Below are 18,158 nucleotides of genomic sequence, written 5' to 3'. Positions count from 1 at the left end.
CTCTCTTAAGGAGGACTTTTAAGGTGGACCAGCTTTCTCCTTTCAGTGATTAGTCGCTCCTCTGAGTTTTGCTCATCTTTTTAATTCATTATTAATATTTCTTTTAATCGTTTTACCGATTGGTTAAAATTATTAATATTGTTGGTTTTGGTCTTTTCGTGGGATTCGTTCACAATAAGGAACATGAAGAACAACTTGAGCCTTCTCCTTTAAATGGTTGGAGAGACATTAATAAAGGATCCATAACTGTACAAAGATCTGACTCAAGGCCAGAAAACATCCACTGAGAATCAACTGAACCCGACCGGATACTACTATCACATGATGATGTTAATCTCTGGAACTTTGGCATGATGCGTGATTCTACAACTCTAGGCCTATTTCCCATCTCAAATGTATTGAGAAACTAATTCCTTTAGATAATTTCATCACAATTTGACAATGATTTTAACAATCAAAGAGCCATGACAGCAGAGAGTGATGCATGCGTCCGAGCCAGTGTAGGAAGGGTTCATGTCATCTGTTGAACAGCCTACTTGCAATGTAAAATGATCTGTACACATAACATCTGTTTAATAACATTCTGTAATAAGTCAATTCAGTAGGCAACACGTGACAAGACATTTTCACTGCAGGTGTTGCAGACTGTATCAGAATACTATACTATTGGCAACACGATTATTAGTTTAACTTTAGCGTCATCTTCTATTTCCTATAGTATGTATCTAATGATTTCCCGGTATTAAATAAACCAGAAGCATTTCTCGACATGTCTTTCATGTAGCCAGCTCTCGATTCATTAGACTGGCATTCATTGAGAAAGCATGTTGCTCAAAAGCCCTGTTTGCAGGAGGCTCAACACACTAGGAACTAGTTTACAACCCCTCTCTGTGAATAAATGGGATTTGCATGAGGTCATCATGTGAAGTTGTCTGCCAGTTATAATTCTGTGGGTTCTTAACTGGAGGTTTTCTTCTCACTGCATTTAACAGGATTATGACAATCTGCTGCTGAGCCCCGTAATCAAATGTTGCACCTCCAAACACACAGTGTAATGTGCCACCCTCCGCATTCATCCCTCTATTTATGTAACACTGTTCTTCTGCCTGCTGGAGATAGCCCCAGGATGCTCCCTGCTAAGTATTCCTCCACATTGGTTCCCCTAAGGGATGTACTACAGCGTCAACGCACCACAATACAGTTTATACAGCTTTTAATTTGCAATAGAGTTTTGAACATTTCATAGAACTACAAATGACGTACGTCATCATATACATCAAGGTAGGATCATATTCTTATTCCACCTTCTGATCCATGACTACATTATTTGAAGCTATCAGTAGAATTTTGGTAGCAGGACCACGCCTCAATGTGCCACTTCCCATATTTCCTATAAATACCCGCCTAACCCACTCCTCATGTTTCGCTCTTGTATTCTGCAACCCTCCCCCCACCCCATTCTTCTCTCCTAATCTCCTCGTTTCCTCTTTGTAGGGCCCCGAGGGGGTCCGTTGTGCCCGGACTCTACGGCGGATCCTCGATCGGAGCTCCCCAAACCGCATCCGACTAAGTGGACGAACCACAAGCAGCATCTGTGTTTTCCTTCAATAAAATTGTTAAATCATACCTCGTTGATGGCGTGGTCCTTGCTAGTGTATACATTATTATAGATTGCAGAGAACACAGGTGTTGAGGAAAGAATAGCGTCAACGGTTGTGATTAAATAAGAAAAGGCTTGAACTTAAACCATAACTTCCAAACTTCTTGTCATGATTTGGAAACTAAATCTAAGTAAAAACAAGCTCTGACCTCCACACCTTCACCTTTCACTAGGTGAAGGTCAGAGTACTTCCTGTTTCTACACGCTTCCTTCACATAATCCAAAACATCCATAACATTTCACAAACCTTTGGTAGAACAGGCTCATTGTTAACGCTTTATCTTACGGTTCTGTAATTTTGTTTCCTGAAAGGACTGTAATGATAGGACAAATAGAGACAGTGTTCCTATTGTTATATTGTTACCTCTGCCAAGGAGGTTATGTAGTTTGTCTGTTTGTCAGCAGGAGTGCGGAGAAATGACTGGCCCGAAATTCATGAAACTTGGTGGAAGGGAGTAGCATGGGCCAAGGAAGAACCCTTTTCATTTTGGAGCAGATTGGCCTTGGCAACCTGTTCTCACTCCCAACTCGTCAAATACCGCTGTTTGGTCAGCTCCTCTCGGTGTCGGAAACCGATGCACAGAGGCACCCTTTAGCAACAGTATGTGATGAACAGCGGGCTTTCAACTAACTCCAATGTAAACCCACCCACGGCGTTATTCGACAGTTGGAGCAAGTGACGACGTATTAATAGCATGCGAGTCCGTTCAGGGCGGGAGTTGTGTTGGACGGGTCAAAAAAACACAAGACTATCAACCAGGAGACCGCTGTTCGTGTCCTGTGTGAAACTAAAAGTAACGTTGACTTATTTTGTCACGTCAGTCTTTAGTCACGTGACTCGTCGGTATCGTCAGTCCCCTGAGTCGCTAGTCGTGAAGTTAACGTCAACCACGACCGTTTCCTAACCTTGCCTAAGTGGTTGTGTTGTGTAAACCTTCCTGTGAAAACAGAGGTTTATTTTGAAAGGACATTATACATGTAACGAGCATATATTGACACGCTGTCTCTGGTCCATCCAAAAGTAACACAAAAGGGTACCCTGTGTGTCGGTCTCTGATGCCGAGGGGCCCTGACCAAGTAGCGGTATTTGATGAGTTGGGAGTAAGAATGTGTTTGCCTTGGAGTAGGTCCGCACTCTCTCAGTGCCCTGATAGTTATATAGTTATATATATTTTTGTGGGTTTAAATTGAGCTTTTCTTTCAAGGACATTTCTACTTCCCCTTTAATTAGTAGAATATAACATATTTGCAGTAAACATCGATAAAGCCATATTCACCTTACACATCAAATGTGTTGGTTTGAATGTTGCATTCAGTGCATTTAAACTTGAAACATACGTCAGTACATTATGCAAAAACAAAGGGCACCACAGCAATTATGCATTGCAAACTCATGAGATTGTACATACTCAGCGCACCATAAGGTAACACAACAAGACAGCGGTTGAACTTGGCTACGTTGACAGCTGTGACGGACCAAAAGCAAGCATTACTAGAATGGCACTCGGAGAGCGCAGACCGCGGCCCACGCTTGACTTTAAAAACAGATCCCAGCTCCCAGCTGGAGATACCGCGAGGTGGTCGGCTTATTATTAACATGGTGTGTTTCCGTGTAATGTATCGGCGGATGCCTCTCTCATTCAGCAGCCTTGTTATGTCTGTATAACGTTACACTACGTTGTCTCTCATCCCGTCATCTACCGCTTTGTTCTTTCTCACCACGGAAGGCCAGCAGCTTCCGCTAACACATCCACAGACGTATCTCTCTGCTCAAAGAAGGAGGACGAAGGCGGGGTCATTCATCATCAACGCGTCATCAGTTACACTGCGCATGTGTTATACCCTGTGGTCTTAATGCTCAGACTGATCGGAATCATTAAAAAAATTCCTGAATCTGGATCATGATCTGGATCTGGATGATAATGGATTGTTCATTGTGCCACACCCTCCAAAACATTTCAATCAAATCTAACGCGGACCTTTGGAGTAATCCTGCTAACAGACAAACAAATAAACCAACACCGGTGAAAACATGACCTTCCTAGGCCTTCGGCCTTGGCGGGGGTAATAAAAGATGACAGCTTGGTCCACTTGTTGCCTGCTACAGCACCTTTCATTGCACCACTAAAAACAGCAGCTAACACTCTGTCATGTTAAGAATTTCTGATTTCACAGCTCAATAACTAGTTTTTGCATTTGCAGGGTTTGTTACAGGCAAAACAGTTTATGATTAGGTGTGTTATAAGTGTAGCATACATACCCATTGGGGTGCCAACCCCATAGGCTTTGGAGTCAATGAGGCCTCCAATCTGGGTGAGGTTGCAGTTGCGCTGGGTGACAAACTCAATGGTGGTGGACTCCATGAGGAATGCGTAGTCCGAGGTGAGCACACGGTGAATGCCTTCCTCAATGTTCTTCACCATCACTGAGTGCTTCCGACTGCTCATGAACTCCCACATCTTATCATACGTGGAGATCTTGGTTTTCTGTGAGGGAACACGGGATGACATCATGAGTAAGAGGAGAAATTCTAACTACTTAGACACAGAACGTTGTCACATTTATTCATTGTAAAAGCTATAGGCTACTGTGTTTTGATGAATGTGAAGTTCTAGGTTGGAGGTTAATGAAGAATTATTTTTTCTCAGCAGTTCTAATGTTCTGAAACAATGACAGGCAGAGCACTCATTTAAATACTGCCAATGGACGCAGCTCTATCAAGGCCTGCAAAACCCTTTGCATTCAATTATTTTCCAAATTTAATTAGGAAAACACGTCATTTGCTTCAGCACACCTTTTTTTGCCGCTACAGCAGCAGTATGTGCTTTCTGTCCGTCTCAGTCCTTATCGCTTGTGAGGAGAATATAGGCCGAAGCAGACGAGCATGTTAAATAGCAGCAGTAGTGTGATTCCGTACGAGCGCACATCTCTGCTTTCTGTGCTGCTGCTATCACCTATAGTTAGGATCAGCAGTGGCGTTGTCAGGAGCACTGTGCCTCACTTTCTACACCTGTAATCATGGGGAAAAATCCAAAAGCACATTACTCTCAAGGGGAGCAGATTTGAAGGCATTTTTGAAGCCATTTGAAACCTAATTAAGTCACATCTTCAAGGTCCTGCCCGCCATTATTGTGTGTAATGACTTTTTGTGGCTGGTCGATATTTTAGATCAACTGGGTGATTTGCGGAGTGCCTATCAGAATCTTTCGGAGTCACCCTTGACAAATCAGGCGATTGAGCATGCAAGCTTCAGACTGCTGATAAGGCGAGAGCAGTGGCTGTGAATACACGGAGAGTCAGATAACCACCTACACTCCAAGTCAGGCAGAGAGCCGAGGAGGGCTTCCCAGAGCCTCCACACCAGGATCCAGAGCTGATTGTGCTTAAACCATACGAGAGATCTTGGAAAAAGCAACAGGTACACACGATGAATAGGTGTCAAACCAACATAGTAAACAAGTCCAAAATAGTCATCTAAAGCATTGCAGAAGGTGTGACATCATTTTTGATCAGTCAAACTGAATCTGAATATTCTAGCAATAATATAAAAATACCCGGTCCAAAAAATGCTCTCCGCTGTCTGATCCTCTCAAGTCATCACCTGCCTGATACCGTTATAATATAAGATATAATGGGCCTGCCTCCGTTGAAGAATGCTGTCCTCTTTTTTTTCAGTTTCCTATATCTTCAAATGAACTTAATCCTGTCATCAATTTGAAGTGGCTGTAGATTAGCAATGCTAGTCATGTATTTAGTTCTGTAAATCACTAAATCACTGTCCACAAGAGCTGAAAGGCCCCCAGCTGTATGTTGGGGTGAAAAGAAGCAGCCGAAACCAAACATCAGCCTAAGTTCGATCAACATGCTGAGGGAGTAATCCTCTCTATTACTGCTTGAGTGAATATTTACACTGAGTATTAACTGGTTTGTGTCATGTAATTGCTTACACTGAGACACATTCAAGATGACAGGATATTGCGTCTGATCATTTAGCCTAGAAGTATATCAACTTTCAATGCATACTTGGTCAGTTCAGTATGAGTTTGTTAAGGCAAATGATTTAATGTTTAATGTACTTAAAGCTGCAGTGGGTAGAAATAGAGCAAATATGATTATAAGCTATTTTTATAAAACAGTCACTATATCCTGACAGTAGTGCATGAGAAAGGTAATCTGAAAAAGATCATGTTCCTCTGTGTCCTCCGGTGCTCCTAACGGCATCTGCTGGATTCCACAGACCGGAGACAATATCAGTTTCTTCATCCTCTCATGTTGGACTAAGGGCAGACTTGATGCTACAGTGACTCACTATTGCCTGTTAGTGACTGAGTGATTTTAAAGTGGCAGTAGTCAGTATCATTTTGGCATCATTGGGCAAAAATCCCATGATAACCTTTCAGCATTTTGTAATTCAAGTGTTCTGAGAGAAAACTAGACTTCTGCTCCTCCTCATGGCTCTGTTTTCAGGCTTTAGAACATCTAGTCCGTGACGGGAGACTTTCACCAATCACAGATCATTTCAGAGAGAGAGAGCGTTCCTATTGGCTGTGCTCCGGTCAAGTGACCGGAACTTGGCGTTCCTTCACCAGATTTCAACATGGCTGCCAATTGAAAGTTTGGAATTGTGTTTTTTCCATGGATGTATTAAGTTTTAATATTGATTCATATTTGATCAGCGCTACCTAGTTTGACCGTTTGATCGGAGTTCGCGAGTGAATGACAGACGGCTCTCAGAGACAGCAGATGGACAGCAGACCTCAGATCAGCTCTTACTGCTTGTTTTCCTCCGGTCTGTGAAATCTTGCAGATACCGTTAGGAGCACCGGAGGACACCGGAGGACACCGGAGGACACCGGAGGACACAGAGGAACATGATTTTTTTCAGGTTACCTGTTTCATGTACTACTGTCAGGATATAGCGACCGTTTTATAAAAATAACTTCTTTTTAATCATATTTGCTTCGATCTCACCTAATTCTGCTTTAAATTGAACGGAACAAAACTATTCTAATCAGCAACTTTACTTGTGATTTCCATCTACAGAACAGCCGTTTTGTCATTGGGTAAAAGGACTTGTTGGATCCTCTTCTAGCTGCACTGGTCTTGTTGTTTGCCATAATATCTCTTCTCTTGGAAATCACTGATTGGTGATTAATTTGCCTGTTTATTGCTGTGTTAGTTTCTATAAGTTGTTCAAAATGTACAAGGTGTGATCGTACGATATGTAAAACTGACACTTTGCTTTTAATTAAACTTGTTGTCAGGTCCGTTTAGCTTCTTTGAGTGACTTTCTCATGGTTCTCCGGTATTTTGTCCACCTTATATAAGTGTCTTTATGTCCTAGTTATTGAACAATGAATACATTATATAAGACATAATAAGCATTCAGAGAACAAGGTCTTGACACAGCACTCTGCTGAGTTTCTATTTTACGCAGAAAATACAAGCTTAAATTCCAAACACAAACCTAAAGACAGAGAGAGAGAGAGAGAGAGAGAGAGAGAGAGAGAGAGAGAGAGAGAGAGAGAGAGAAATCCCCTGCAGGCCCCGTCAGACCGCTCTACCACCCTTCCACAGTAAATGCAGCTTCTCGTCTGAAAAGCAGACATTAATTGTTCTATTTGCCTCACTTCTCTGAGCAGTGCGAGTAAAGGAGGGGAGTGGGTTTTAGTCAGCAAGCTGAAACATCACGTAACAGCTTACAGTAGCTAAGGAGCCCATTTTGGCCAACAGTGCAGAGTCAACAAAATAAGAAATCAAACTAAAGCTGCGCTCCAGGACCGTGGGGAGCAGGAAACTAAAGTGCACAGTAATCATCCCGGTTCTGTGAAATCAAATAGCAGACTTAAAGAGGGCAGACTCATTTAACATGATAATGTTGTTAGAGACGCAGACTATATTTACTTACATATTCATCAAGTGTAGAGTAGACTACTGCATGATCCTGTGAGACTCAAAGTTAACATTTCAAAAATTATTTAAAGAGGTTTTTTTTAGTGAGTAAGTTACGTGTACAGTCACTTTATTGATCTGTGATGGGGGGGGGCAGTGTGTGTTGGGGTTCACAATGCATTTCATTTGTGAAGGGGAAGTGTTCAAGCTAAAACAGGGTGTTTAGGTGGTCTGTAATGCTCAAGTTGGTATTTATTACCTCCTGTGAAGCTGGTTGCAGATCTTTAGGCCTTCTGTCTGACATGAAGAATAAGTCAGAAACTTCATGTTGAATAACTACGAAACGTCAGGGAAGTTTACTACATAGAAAAGGAGGTGGCGCACTGTATAGTTCAAGTTTCAAGTTTATTCATCACATACACATTTAACAAGTATAATGTGCAGTGAAATGCTTATGTACCTCTCTAATAAACCAACATAACAAATGTTGGGGGGGGGCTTAAGTGTTAGGCTCATTTAGCAGTCTGATGGCCTGAGGGAAGAAACTCCTCCTCATTCTCTCTGTATTGGCCTTCAGCAGACGGTAGCGTCTCCCTGAAGGCAGCAGGGACATTAGTCCGTTGTTGGGGTCCCCGGCGCTCCTCTTCGCTCTTTTCCTGCATCTTTTGATGTAAATGTCCTGCAGATTAGGGAGGGAGGTGGTCCTGATGGTTCTCTCAGCTGAGCGGACCACCCTCCTAAGAGCCAAGAGATCCCGCTTGGTGCCGTTTCCCATCCAGGTGGTGATGCTCCCACACAGGATGCTCTCTGTAGTGCAGGTGTAGAAGTTCCTGAGCACCCTGAGTGGGAGTTTAAAGTCCCTCAGTCGTCTGAGGTGGAAGAGGCGCTGCTGGGCTTTCTTCACCAGGGTGTTGATATGGCAGGATCATGACAGGTCATGGGTGATGTGAACACCGAGGTATTTGAAGCTATCCATCCTCTCCACCTGGGACTCATTCATGCTGAGAGGGTGGAAGCTCCTCTGCTGCTTACTGGTGGGGTCCACTATCAGCTCCTTAGTCTTGCTGACGTTCAGCTCGAGGTTGTTGTCCTTACACCAGTCTACTAGGTGGTTGATCTCAGAGCAGTAGGCGGTGTCATCATTATTTGAGATCAGGCCCACCACGGCTATGTCGTCAGCGAACTTGTCCATGATGTTGGAGTCAGAGGTGGACACGCAGTCAAGGGTGTAAAGGGAGTATAGCAGAGGGCTCAGCACGCAGCCCTGGGGGGCCCCGGTGTTGAGGGTGAGGGGGGTGACACATGGTGTCCCACTCGTACTACCTGTGGTCTACCAGTCAGGAAACTGAGGAACCACCTGCACAGGGAGGAGTGCAGGTTGAGATCTCTCAATTTAGTGGCCAGCCCGGAGGGGACTATTGTGTTAAACGCTGAGTCATAATCAATAAACAACAGTCTAACATAAGCCCCTCTCCGGGTGTCCAAGTGGGCAAGGGGGGTGTGTAAACGTAAATGTAAATGTAGTAAATGGGCTATGGCGTCATCTGTAGATCTGTTGGGGCGGTATGCACATTGTAAAGGGTCCAGGGTGGCAGGCAAGGAGGAGGTGATGAAGGTCTTGATCAGTTTCTCAAAACACTTCATCACTGTAGAGGTCAGGCTATGTAACCAATAGCTTGATCACATTGTCACCAAAGTCATTGCTCCATTTTGGAATTTGAATAAATGATATGATGATGCTTGTGTTTTTTTAAAGAGTAACCACTTAATCCACCTTTTGATGTTAGTATAATAAAGTGACTCTGCACATAGTTTGCTATCAGTTCATTCTGTTCCTAATGAATTGCATTGCAAGACGCCGTGTACCCCACGCCCTTTAAAGCAGCAGTAGGTAGAAATGGAGCAAATATGATTCAAAAAAGTTATTTCTATAAAACTGTCACTATATCCTGACAGTAGTGAATGAGACAGGTAATCTGAAAAAAATCATGTCCCCCTGTGTCCTCCTAACGGCATCTGCAAGATTTCACAGACTGGAGAAAACAACCAGTCAAAGCCTGCCGTCTCTGAGCAGCTGTCAACCACTCATCACCTCCAACCAAACGGTCAAACTAGGCAGCGCTGATCAAATATGAATCAATATTCTGTTACGTTAATGTCTTTTCTCTCATCAGATTTTTCTCAGAATCATCTTGTAGTGTACTGTTTAGCTGTAAAATGAGAACGTTTGTGACCAGGCAGCCATGTTGAGATCTGTTGAGGGAATACCAAGCACTTTAATAACTAAAGGGGGTTTGTTTCATGATAAAACAAGGCTTTAAAGGTTCAGTATTCTTGCTGTCAGAGCCCCCCCGTTGGCATTAGGCTGCCGGCCGGCGGCGAGTCCACTGAAAATGAGCCTACTTCTCTCTTGATTTATTACCTCAGTAAACATTGTAAACATGAGTTTATGGTCTCAATCTCTAGTTTCAAGTCTTCTTCAATACAGCATGATGTTCATTTAGTAAATGATGGTCCCATTTAGAGTCAGATAGACCATAAAGCAGGGGATGCTTTAGGGCGGGGCTACCTTGTGATTGACAGGTCTCTACAGCGTTGTCCAGTGTTCGGTTGTACTAAATGACACTCTAAAGGGCTGTCACATGACCCGCTTTTTGCACCTCTAAATCCATTGTTGTCAATGTAGACGGGTGTCCTGAGATAAAAGTAGTTCAACTTTTGGAACACTGCAGCGAGCACGGCATGTCATGTGACGAGGAACAACCAATCACAGCCAGCAAATATCTTTTCTGTCTTCCGTATATATCAGTGTGTGGTAAATATGGAAAAGTTAATCATTTTAGTGCAGGGCTACCCAGAGCTTTATGATCTGTCCCACAGACTTTACTTGCTTCATCCTCTACGTCCGTAAGCGATAATAACGCATTAATGCATATTCATTTTAAAGCCTCCAATTTCTTTAACACATTAACAAAACTTTAGATTTTTAGGTTGTAGCAGCTCAGTTTTAAAGCTAGAGTGAAGATACTGGTATCATATGAAACTATAAAACCTGATGAATTTCTGGACAATATCTGTCATTGTTTTGTGTTGTTAATTGATTTACAATAATAAATATATACATACATTTCCATAAAGCAGCATATTTGTCCACTCTCATGTTGATAAGAGGATTAAATACTTGACAAATCTCCCTTTAAGGTACATTTAGAACAGATAAAAAAAGTGTGATTAATTTGCGATTAATCGTGATTAAATATTTTAATTGATTGACGGCCCTAGTTTACATCCAAGGGATATCACATTGAGGGGTGAATTCACAAAGGGATTGTGTGGCAGCTACACATGTGCAACCGCAAACAGCGTCTCGGTGCTCTGAGCTATTTGCACACATTGAAATTAGGCAGAACTTTTGCACAAAATCATCCCCTTTCTATGCAAATGAGTCTCATTTTAAAAAGGTTCACGAAAATCAGCGCTAATAGCTACACGCAGCTATGAAAAATAAATGAATAAAGCTCTCCTGTATGTCATTTTTAAAAATATATGAGAAACAAAATGAGAATCACTGAAGTTATGCTGCTGCGCCTCGTGTGTTATTGCACACAGCATCTCTCTTAACGGGGAGACACTCTTATCCTTTCAGTTGTGGTGGGATCGCTTCAGATATTTAATAAACTGAAAAATTGTCTTGTTTTTGTCTAGATATTGATTTCTTAAGTAAGTAGCTGTGTATTAAGCGGGATAATGAACAGCTAGCGGGTCATTATGGTGAATGAATCCCCTTCGCTCTCATCGGGGATTCTTTCACAACAATGAACCGTTAGCTTTACATTATTCCTTACTTATACTTTGAGTTTTCTCAGGCCAACAAGTCCTCCAATCAAAGCGTATGATGTTAAATGTCATTTTCCAGCCCAGTCCTCAGGAAACAAAGTTGGGATTGTACATTTCTGCAAACCACAGATACGTTGAATGTGGACTTTATCTTTTTTAATTATTATTTTGCTGTCATGATTGGCTCTACTTTAAGTTATGTTGTCCTTGTTTCTTGTCATGTATTCATAGTTTCCTGTTTTATTTTGAAAGACTTAACTTCTTCTGTCGTTTCACTTCCGGCCCTCATGTGTTTCCTGCTTCTTTGATTAGTTCCACCTGTCCCTTGTTAGCCCTGCTCTCACAAGACCTCTGCTCACCTGTTGCTATTTCCCTCATCAGCTCTGCCTGGCCTTCCCAGCCCAGCTCCTCACCTGAATCTCATTCACTCGTCAGCCACACTCCACTAGTCCACCTCCCTCTGTTCTCTGTCAGATAATCTTCATTGCTATGCACTTCCTTGTTACCTGCCTGCTACCTGCTATCCTGCCTGTCCGTTATCTGTCAGCTGGACCCACTGCCATTTGGACTTTTGATCACACAGGGAACGTCAGGAGCGTGTGGCGGCTGCATGTTGGCTGCGTAATTCACGCCTCGGGTGTTCACACCAGCTGCGTTTTAGCTGTGTGTCAGCTGTTTGTCTGCTGCTGCTGTCAGCCCTTTCTTTCTACATAGAGTTTGCCTTTTAATGACCATTTCATTTCATAATAAATATCTTTTCTATTAATTTTAGACAGAGAAAGGTTCAGAAACGTGTGGTAATTTGTAAATAATAGTAATAATCCACAATTAAAACTCTGTACTATATTCATTCATGGAGTTATCCAAGTCACTGCATGTCCTAGAACACTGTCCGGCACATAATTCAGAATAAAAGCCTTGTGTTAACAAATGAAGGAATTCTGTCCACAGAAAAAATGCTTGAGGGCTTTTATTTTGAAATGAATGCAGGAAGAGTTGATTTAAAAATAAGTCTATACTTTTTTCATCTTCATAACATATTCTAGAAATAGACATCGAAACTGTAGTAATGTAGCTGATATGATGTCAATATACAGTCAATAGATCACCTTCACTGTCTGTTGTTGCTGTGAGACGCGCGCGGCACTTGTCAAAAATAGGCGAGACCTCTATTCTCTAGAAGAGACGCAGCTGAGACGTGCGTCTCACGCGGGCAGTGTGGCTGCTCTAACCTGTTAACACGGAAGGCCGAAATAAAAAACAACAGGTAACACAGCCGCCACGCGCTGCTGACGTTCCTGGTGTGTTCCAGGCTTAAGCCTTATTTTGAAAATAAATCACTGAATTCATCCTGCTGTGTATTAAACCGCATTATTTTTTTTTATGTCAAGATGGGTAGACTGTGTATATACTTTATTTATCAAGCATTGCATTGCAAATTTTAACAAAAATCCAAAATTTCATTGATTGGAAAATGCCCATAGCTGCAGAAAACACCCATTTATGAAATGTGTTTTTGGTTCAGAAACCAGTAACGTACAACACCAACATTTTTTCTGTCAACTGGGTTGTAATTTTCATAGATTGTCACTCCTACAGTTTTTCTTTTTCCATTTGGGAGAATTAGGATTTAAATTTTCGTAATGTTGTCAGTTAACTCTGGGTTACACCTGGTCCGTGTCAAACATTTAGATCAGTTCACTTCCACATTTGGGATTCATTTTGGATTCAGCAGCTTTGATGCAGTTTTTTTTTTTTGTTTCAGATTGAAATATTAAAACAATTCTGAATTAGCTCCAGCTCTGGTATACACCTGACTGGCTCCTTCTCCATAAAGCTCAACAGTGACCGCCCGCTTTTTGAATGGTGAATTTCCCGTTCCCTCTCTCCAATGGCGTTTCAAAAACAATCTTTATAAAGAGTTTTATGCATGGAACCAAACCAACGAGCTATGAGATGGAATTGTGACCATAAAACATTTGATTCGGAGCAAAAACAACAGTGGAAAACAAGGGGGAAAAAGGCAAGGGTACAAGATTGTGCACATAATTATTTTAAGAGTGAAGGAACTACTCATCCGATAAACCATCGTGAACGGAGACTCGCCACCACTGGAAACTCCTGAAAAATGTTTGAACTAAAATTTGTTGATCTAAAATGAAAACCAGGAGACCGGTGTTCGTGTCCCGTGTGAAACTAAAAGTAATGTAGACTTACTTTGGTACGTCAGTCTTTAGTCATGTGACTCGTTCGTATTGTCAGCTAAGTGACTCTCTTGTCAGTGACGTTAACGTCAACCACGACCATTTCCTAACCCTACCTAAGTGGTTGTGTTGCCTAAACCTAACTTCCTGTGAAAACAGAAGTTTATTTTGAAAGGACACTATGAATGCAACAAACGTATATTGACACACCGTCCCCGGTTCGTCTAAAAGTAACGCAAGAGGGTGCCCCATGCATCGGTCTCTGATGCCGAGGGGCTCTGACCAAGCGGCGGTATTTGATGAGCTGGGAGTGAGAACGTGTAGCTCCATGACATTGTGAATAAAATGTTTTCTTAAAACAAGGTTGATGTCATACGGACATGTGGCTACTACAGGAGCATATACCATCATTTCACAATCTCTCAGCTCATAAGATAAGATATTCCATTATTAGTCCTGCATGGTGAGTCTACCTCGGAGGGTTACATTATGGCAAACTAGAAGTGCACTCGGGGAGCGCAGACCTCCTCCAAGGCAGGTTTCATGTACGTTTGCAGAAGTCCAGAGCCGTCCTGAGTAAAGCAAAATAAGAAGAAAAGAGAACATCCAGGCAGAGGGCTGCAGGGACACCAGCACACACTGCTAGTGGGGCATAGTGATGATTGAGAGAGATTATTTTAGTATCAGTCTGTACATTGTTTTTTTTTGGAATGTTTTGCATATTATACTTTTATATTGATGGCCATAACATCAGCCTAGAGTTTGTTTTTTTCCCACAGGAGACTCCTATGTCTTTATAAGTCACATTGAGCATGTGGAAAAAAAGGGAATTCACAGTGGAGAAAAATAAGTAGTAGATTCATAAAAAATGTTGTTGTAAAACTATGCACTTATCATTATAAATATATACAGTATGCTGCTATTTTCTTATGAATTTATTCATGTGATCATAAACACTTTGGATCATACAGCCATGAACTGGAGCAGTATTGTCTTCCCTACCTCTCTCCTCTGTCAGGTAACGAGCACATCATCCAAATAAGCTTCATCTGCGTGATTTAATCACCATGCTGGAGGTGTTCCTCCCATTTGTCTTATGGCTGAGGCAAAACAACTCAGGCTTGTACAGCCTGGGGACATGGAGCTCAGCGCCACGGCCATGTAAAGGGCTACTGTCTCTGCCAGTCATCACCACATTATATACACAATGTGGAAAAGCAGCAATGCCTTCAATAAGATGTGATTTTATTGGCCAACAAGCAAGACACAGCAGTGGTGCGTGTTTGCTTATTAAATTATTCAGTGTTATTGTAGCGACAGTCCATAGGGAATGTCCCTGCTAGGAAGACGAGTGACACGCCTCAATGCTTCAGAGACCATCCCGTGCAGACATTTACATAATTAGCCACCATTAGACGTGTATTTTACAGCAGAAGTTAATAATTACCCAAACAGTAGGTATTTAGTACTTTTTGTTCCTGGGTTTGAATAGTGTTTGTGATGCATGCACAACTAACACTGATGATAATCAAAACACTCCATCCATCATCACAACAGTGTGTTTTAAACACCTCAGACAGAATCTGTTTACTCAGTGGAGGACAAATCCCCTCCGCATCTGCCTGGACTCATTAGTAGTGAAACGGGGCGTCAGGAGCTCAGTCCATGGCAGAGAGTCGCCGGTTCAAGTCCCCACATGGACCGAGTATGTGTGTCGACTGGTAGCTGGAGAGGTGCCAGTTCACCTCCTGGACACTGCTGAAGTGCCCTTGAGCAAGGCACCGGACCCCCAAACTGCATCCTGGAAAGCTGTATAGTAACTGCCCACTGCTCCTAATGCTAGGTTAGGATTTCACCATATTGAGTTGTGCTGTGCGTTGTCAGCACCCGCATTAATGTTCATGTATGAAAACAGCTACGTGCTTTAGTTGTTAAAACATTTCTAATGACATTTAATCCAGGGAAGATAGTCCAATAGAGTGCTGCAGGAATGAGTCATAAAACCCAGAAATGAGTTAGCATTTTAGCACTTCTGGTTCCCTCACCTGGAAGTCTATGGGTTTTTAGTGGGTCATTAACCACAGACTTCTGTGGTTAATGCCAGCTGAAGAGATTTTAACTAGGGCTGTTATCAATCACATGATTGTCCTGAGTTAATCTTGACTAATCACACATTTTTGATCTGTTCTAAATGTCCCTTAAAGGGAGATTTGTCAAGTATTTAATACTCTTATCAACATGAGAGTGGACAAATATGCTGCTTTATGAAAATGTATGTATATATTTATTATTGTAAATCAATTAACAACACAAAACAATGACAGATATTATCCAGAAACCCTCACAGGTACTGTATTTAGCATAAAACAATATGCTCCAATCATAACATGGCAAACTGCAGCCCAACAGGCAACAACAGCTGTCAGTGTGTCAGTGTGCTGACTTGCCCCAAACTGCATGTGATTATCATAAAGTGGGCATGTCTGTAAAGGGGAGACTCGTGGGTACCCATAGAACCCATTTACATTCATAATTTAGCATAACTTTGGAGCATTATTTAGCCTCCTTTGCAACAAGCCAGTATGACAGTATGGTTAGTATGGTTGGTACCGATGGATTCATCAGGTTTACTAGTTTCATATGATACCAGTATCTTCCCTTTTGCTTTAAAACTGAGCCAGTACAACCTAAAATCACAAGTTGTGTTAATGTGATAAAGAAATTAGAGGCTTTAAAATTAATTTGCCTCAACGCGTTATCGCATTAACTTCGACAGCCCTAACCAACTTGATTGGGTCAAACAAACAAGACTTTCAACCAGGAGACCACTGTTCGTGTCCTGTGTGAAACTAAAAGTAACATTGACTTTTTTCGTCACATCAGTCCCCTGAGTCGCTAGTCGGTGAAGTTAACGTCAACCACGACCGTTTCCTAACCCTACCTAAGTGGTTGTGTTGCCTGAAACTTCCTGCAAAAACGGAAGGCTATTTTGAAAGGACACTATGCATGTAACAAACGTATATTGACACGCTTTTCCTGGTCCATCCAAAAGTAACACAAGAGGGGCACAAGAGCGATGCCGAGGGTCACTGACCAAGCAGCGGCATTTGGGAGAGAACGTGTTGAACGAGTGAGAACATGTTGAACCACCACATATCATAAAAGAGCTTGAAGATCAGAACCACGTAAATTAAATTTCAAATGTGTTCGATATTTGAATCTAGAGGTCCATAATAGTAGGCAAGGGAAAAGAGAGGACTTTTAGCTGCAGCCTGAAGGTCTGAGGGACAGCTGCAGGGGAAAGGAGAGACCAAAACCACACAGGAAATAAAGAGATGAGGAGGAGTCACAGCTAAGAGTGAATGACAGCATTACCTAGCTAACTATAGCTACTTTGACATTTCTGTGAACTGAACCTTTAATGATTTTTGGTTCTCTTCACAGAAGTCTTTTCACAACCACTACTTAGAACACAGTTTGCATAAGGGCAGACATGGAGTGCAGATGTAAAGTGTTGGGCCTGGAAGGTGTGATGTGGATAATATCAGCCACCTGAGATAAATGAAAGGAAACATATTGAGGTAGTTACCAATCTGCCAAAAACATTTAGTCACCATTAAACGTGAAAGCGAAAAACTGTAATGAGCACTTGTATTATCCTGTGTATGCATACCACCATAACCCGTAACGCACAGATGACATGGACTAACAGTTTGTGACCCGAGGCTGTGAATGATGGCTGCAGAGGGACCTCAGCATAGGTAGGATGATTAACAAGCACATATGCTGCGTCTTACACCAACTGTTGTTTTCAGTAATGTTAGTGGTGAAATGATAAAGAGGCTGTGCAACTATCACCACTGCAGTTATGAATGAATCTGTGTGAGTATGTTCCAGTGTGAAGACGATACACACACAAACATATTAATCACAGCCGCGTCCTTGTGTGTGAACAGTAATGCGAATGCATGTGTGCCAATTACACAGATGGATGAAAAGGAGGTGTGAAAAAAAGCTAAATCTCAAAGCTGTCTGAGAGCCATCGACGGATTGCAAGAGAAAAAAAATCAAAACAAAAATTACAGCCGTAAGCGGCAGTTCGTGGTTTCAAGCTTTTTTTCGCTCAAGGTACTCTTGTGGACATATCGTGCAAGTTTGGAGATGATGGGCCAAATGGTTGTTGACCTAAGTCTGATTATGTGTTGCGCTAAGCCCTTTTGAAAGTCATTGGTTATTATCTTCGAAATGCAATGACATATCAACAAGCTTTCTGAAACTTTTCAGAAGCTTGGTCCAATATTGATCCACAGAACATCTGGTAGAAATCAGATTGGTGGTTTAGGAGAAGATGTAAAAAATGTGATATTCAAAAAATTCGAAATGGTGAAAAATTTAGTTGGCGGACGTTAGCGGTCCAAGAGGCATTTTTGTAGAACACATTCAGCTGGACAAGTGTGTCAAATTTCAAGTCAATTAAACTTTAGGTGTGAGGGGGCTGGCCTTTAAACTTTTCACTCATTTGGCTGTCAGTGATAGCGCCACCATGTGGCCAACTGAGATCATAT

The 18,158-nt window shown here is 42.0% G+C and overlaps 1 protein-coding gene across 3 annotated transcripts in view; it reads right to left on the bottom strand.

Annotated features, from left to right (window-relative positions):
* Positions 1-18,158, bottom strand: part of grik2 (glutamate receptor, ionotropic, kainate 2) — a 369,970-nt gene that overhangs the window by 41,994 nt on the left and 309,818 nt on the right. For 2 of the 3 annotated variants that reach the window (XM_037784199.1, XM_037784200.1), the window contains exon 15: positions 3,921-4,146. In XM_037784199.1, the coding sequence (XP_037640127.1) occupies positions 3,921-4,146 (226 nt within the window). Of the gene's footprint in view, positions 1-3,920; positions 4,147-5,029; positions 5,062-18,158 lie in introns of those variants that run through there. The other variant, XM_037784201.1, reaches the window with a different exon arrangement.

Source organism: Sebastes umbrosus, chromosome 11 (genome assembly GCF_015220745.1).
Source record: "Sebastes umbrosus isolate fSebUmb1 chromosome 11, fSebUmb1.pri, whole genome shotgun sequence".
In the NCBI taxonomy this organism is placed as follows: domain Eukaryota; kingdom Metazoa; phylum Chordata; class Actinopteri; order Perciformes; family Sebastidae; genus Sebastes; species Sebastes umbrosus.
The sequence above is the reverse complement of the archived record's forward strand: the minus strand, read 5'-3'. Positions and strand labels throughout refer to the sequence as shown.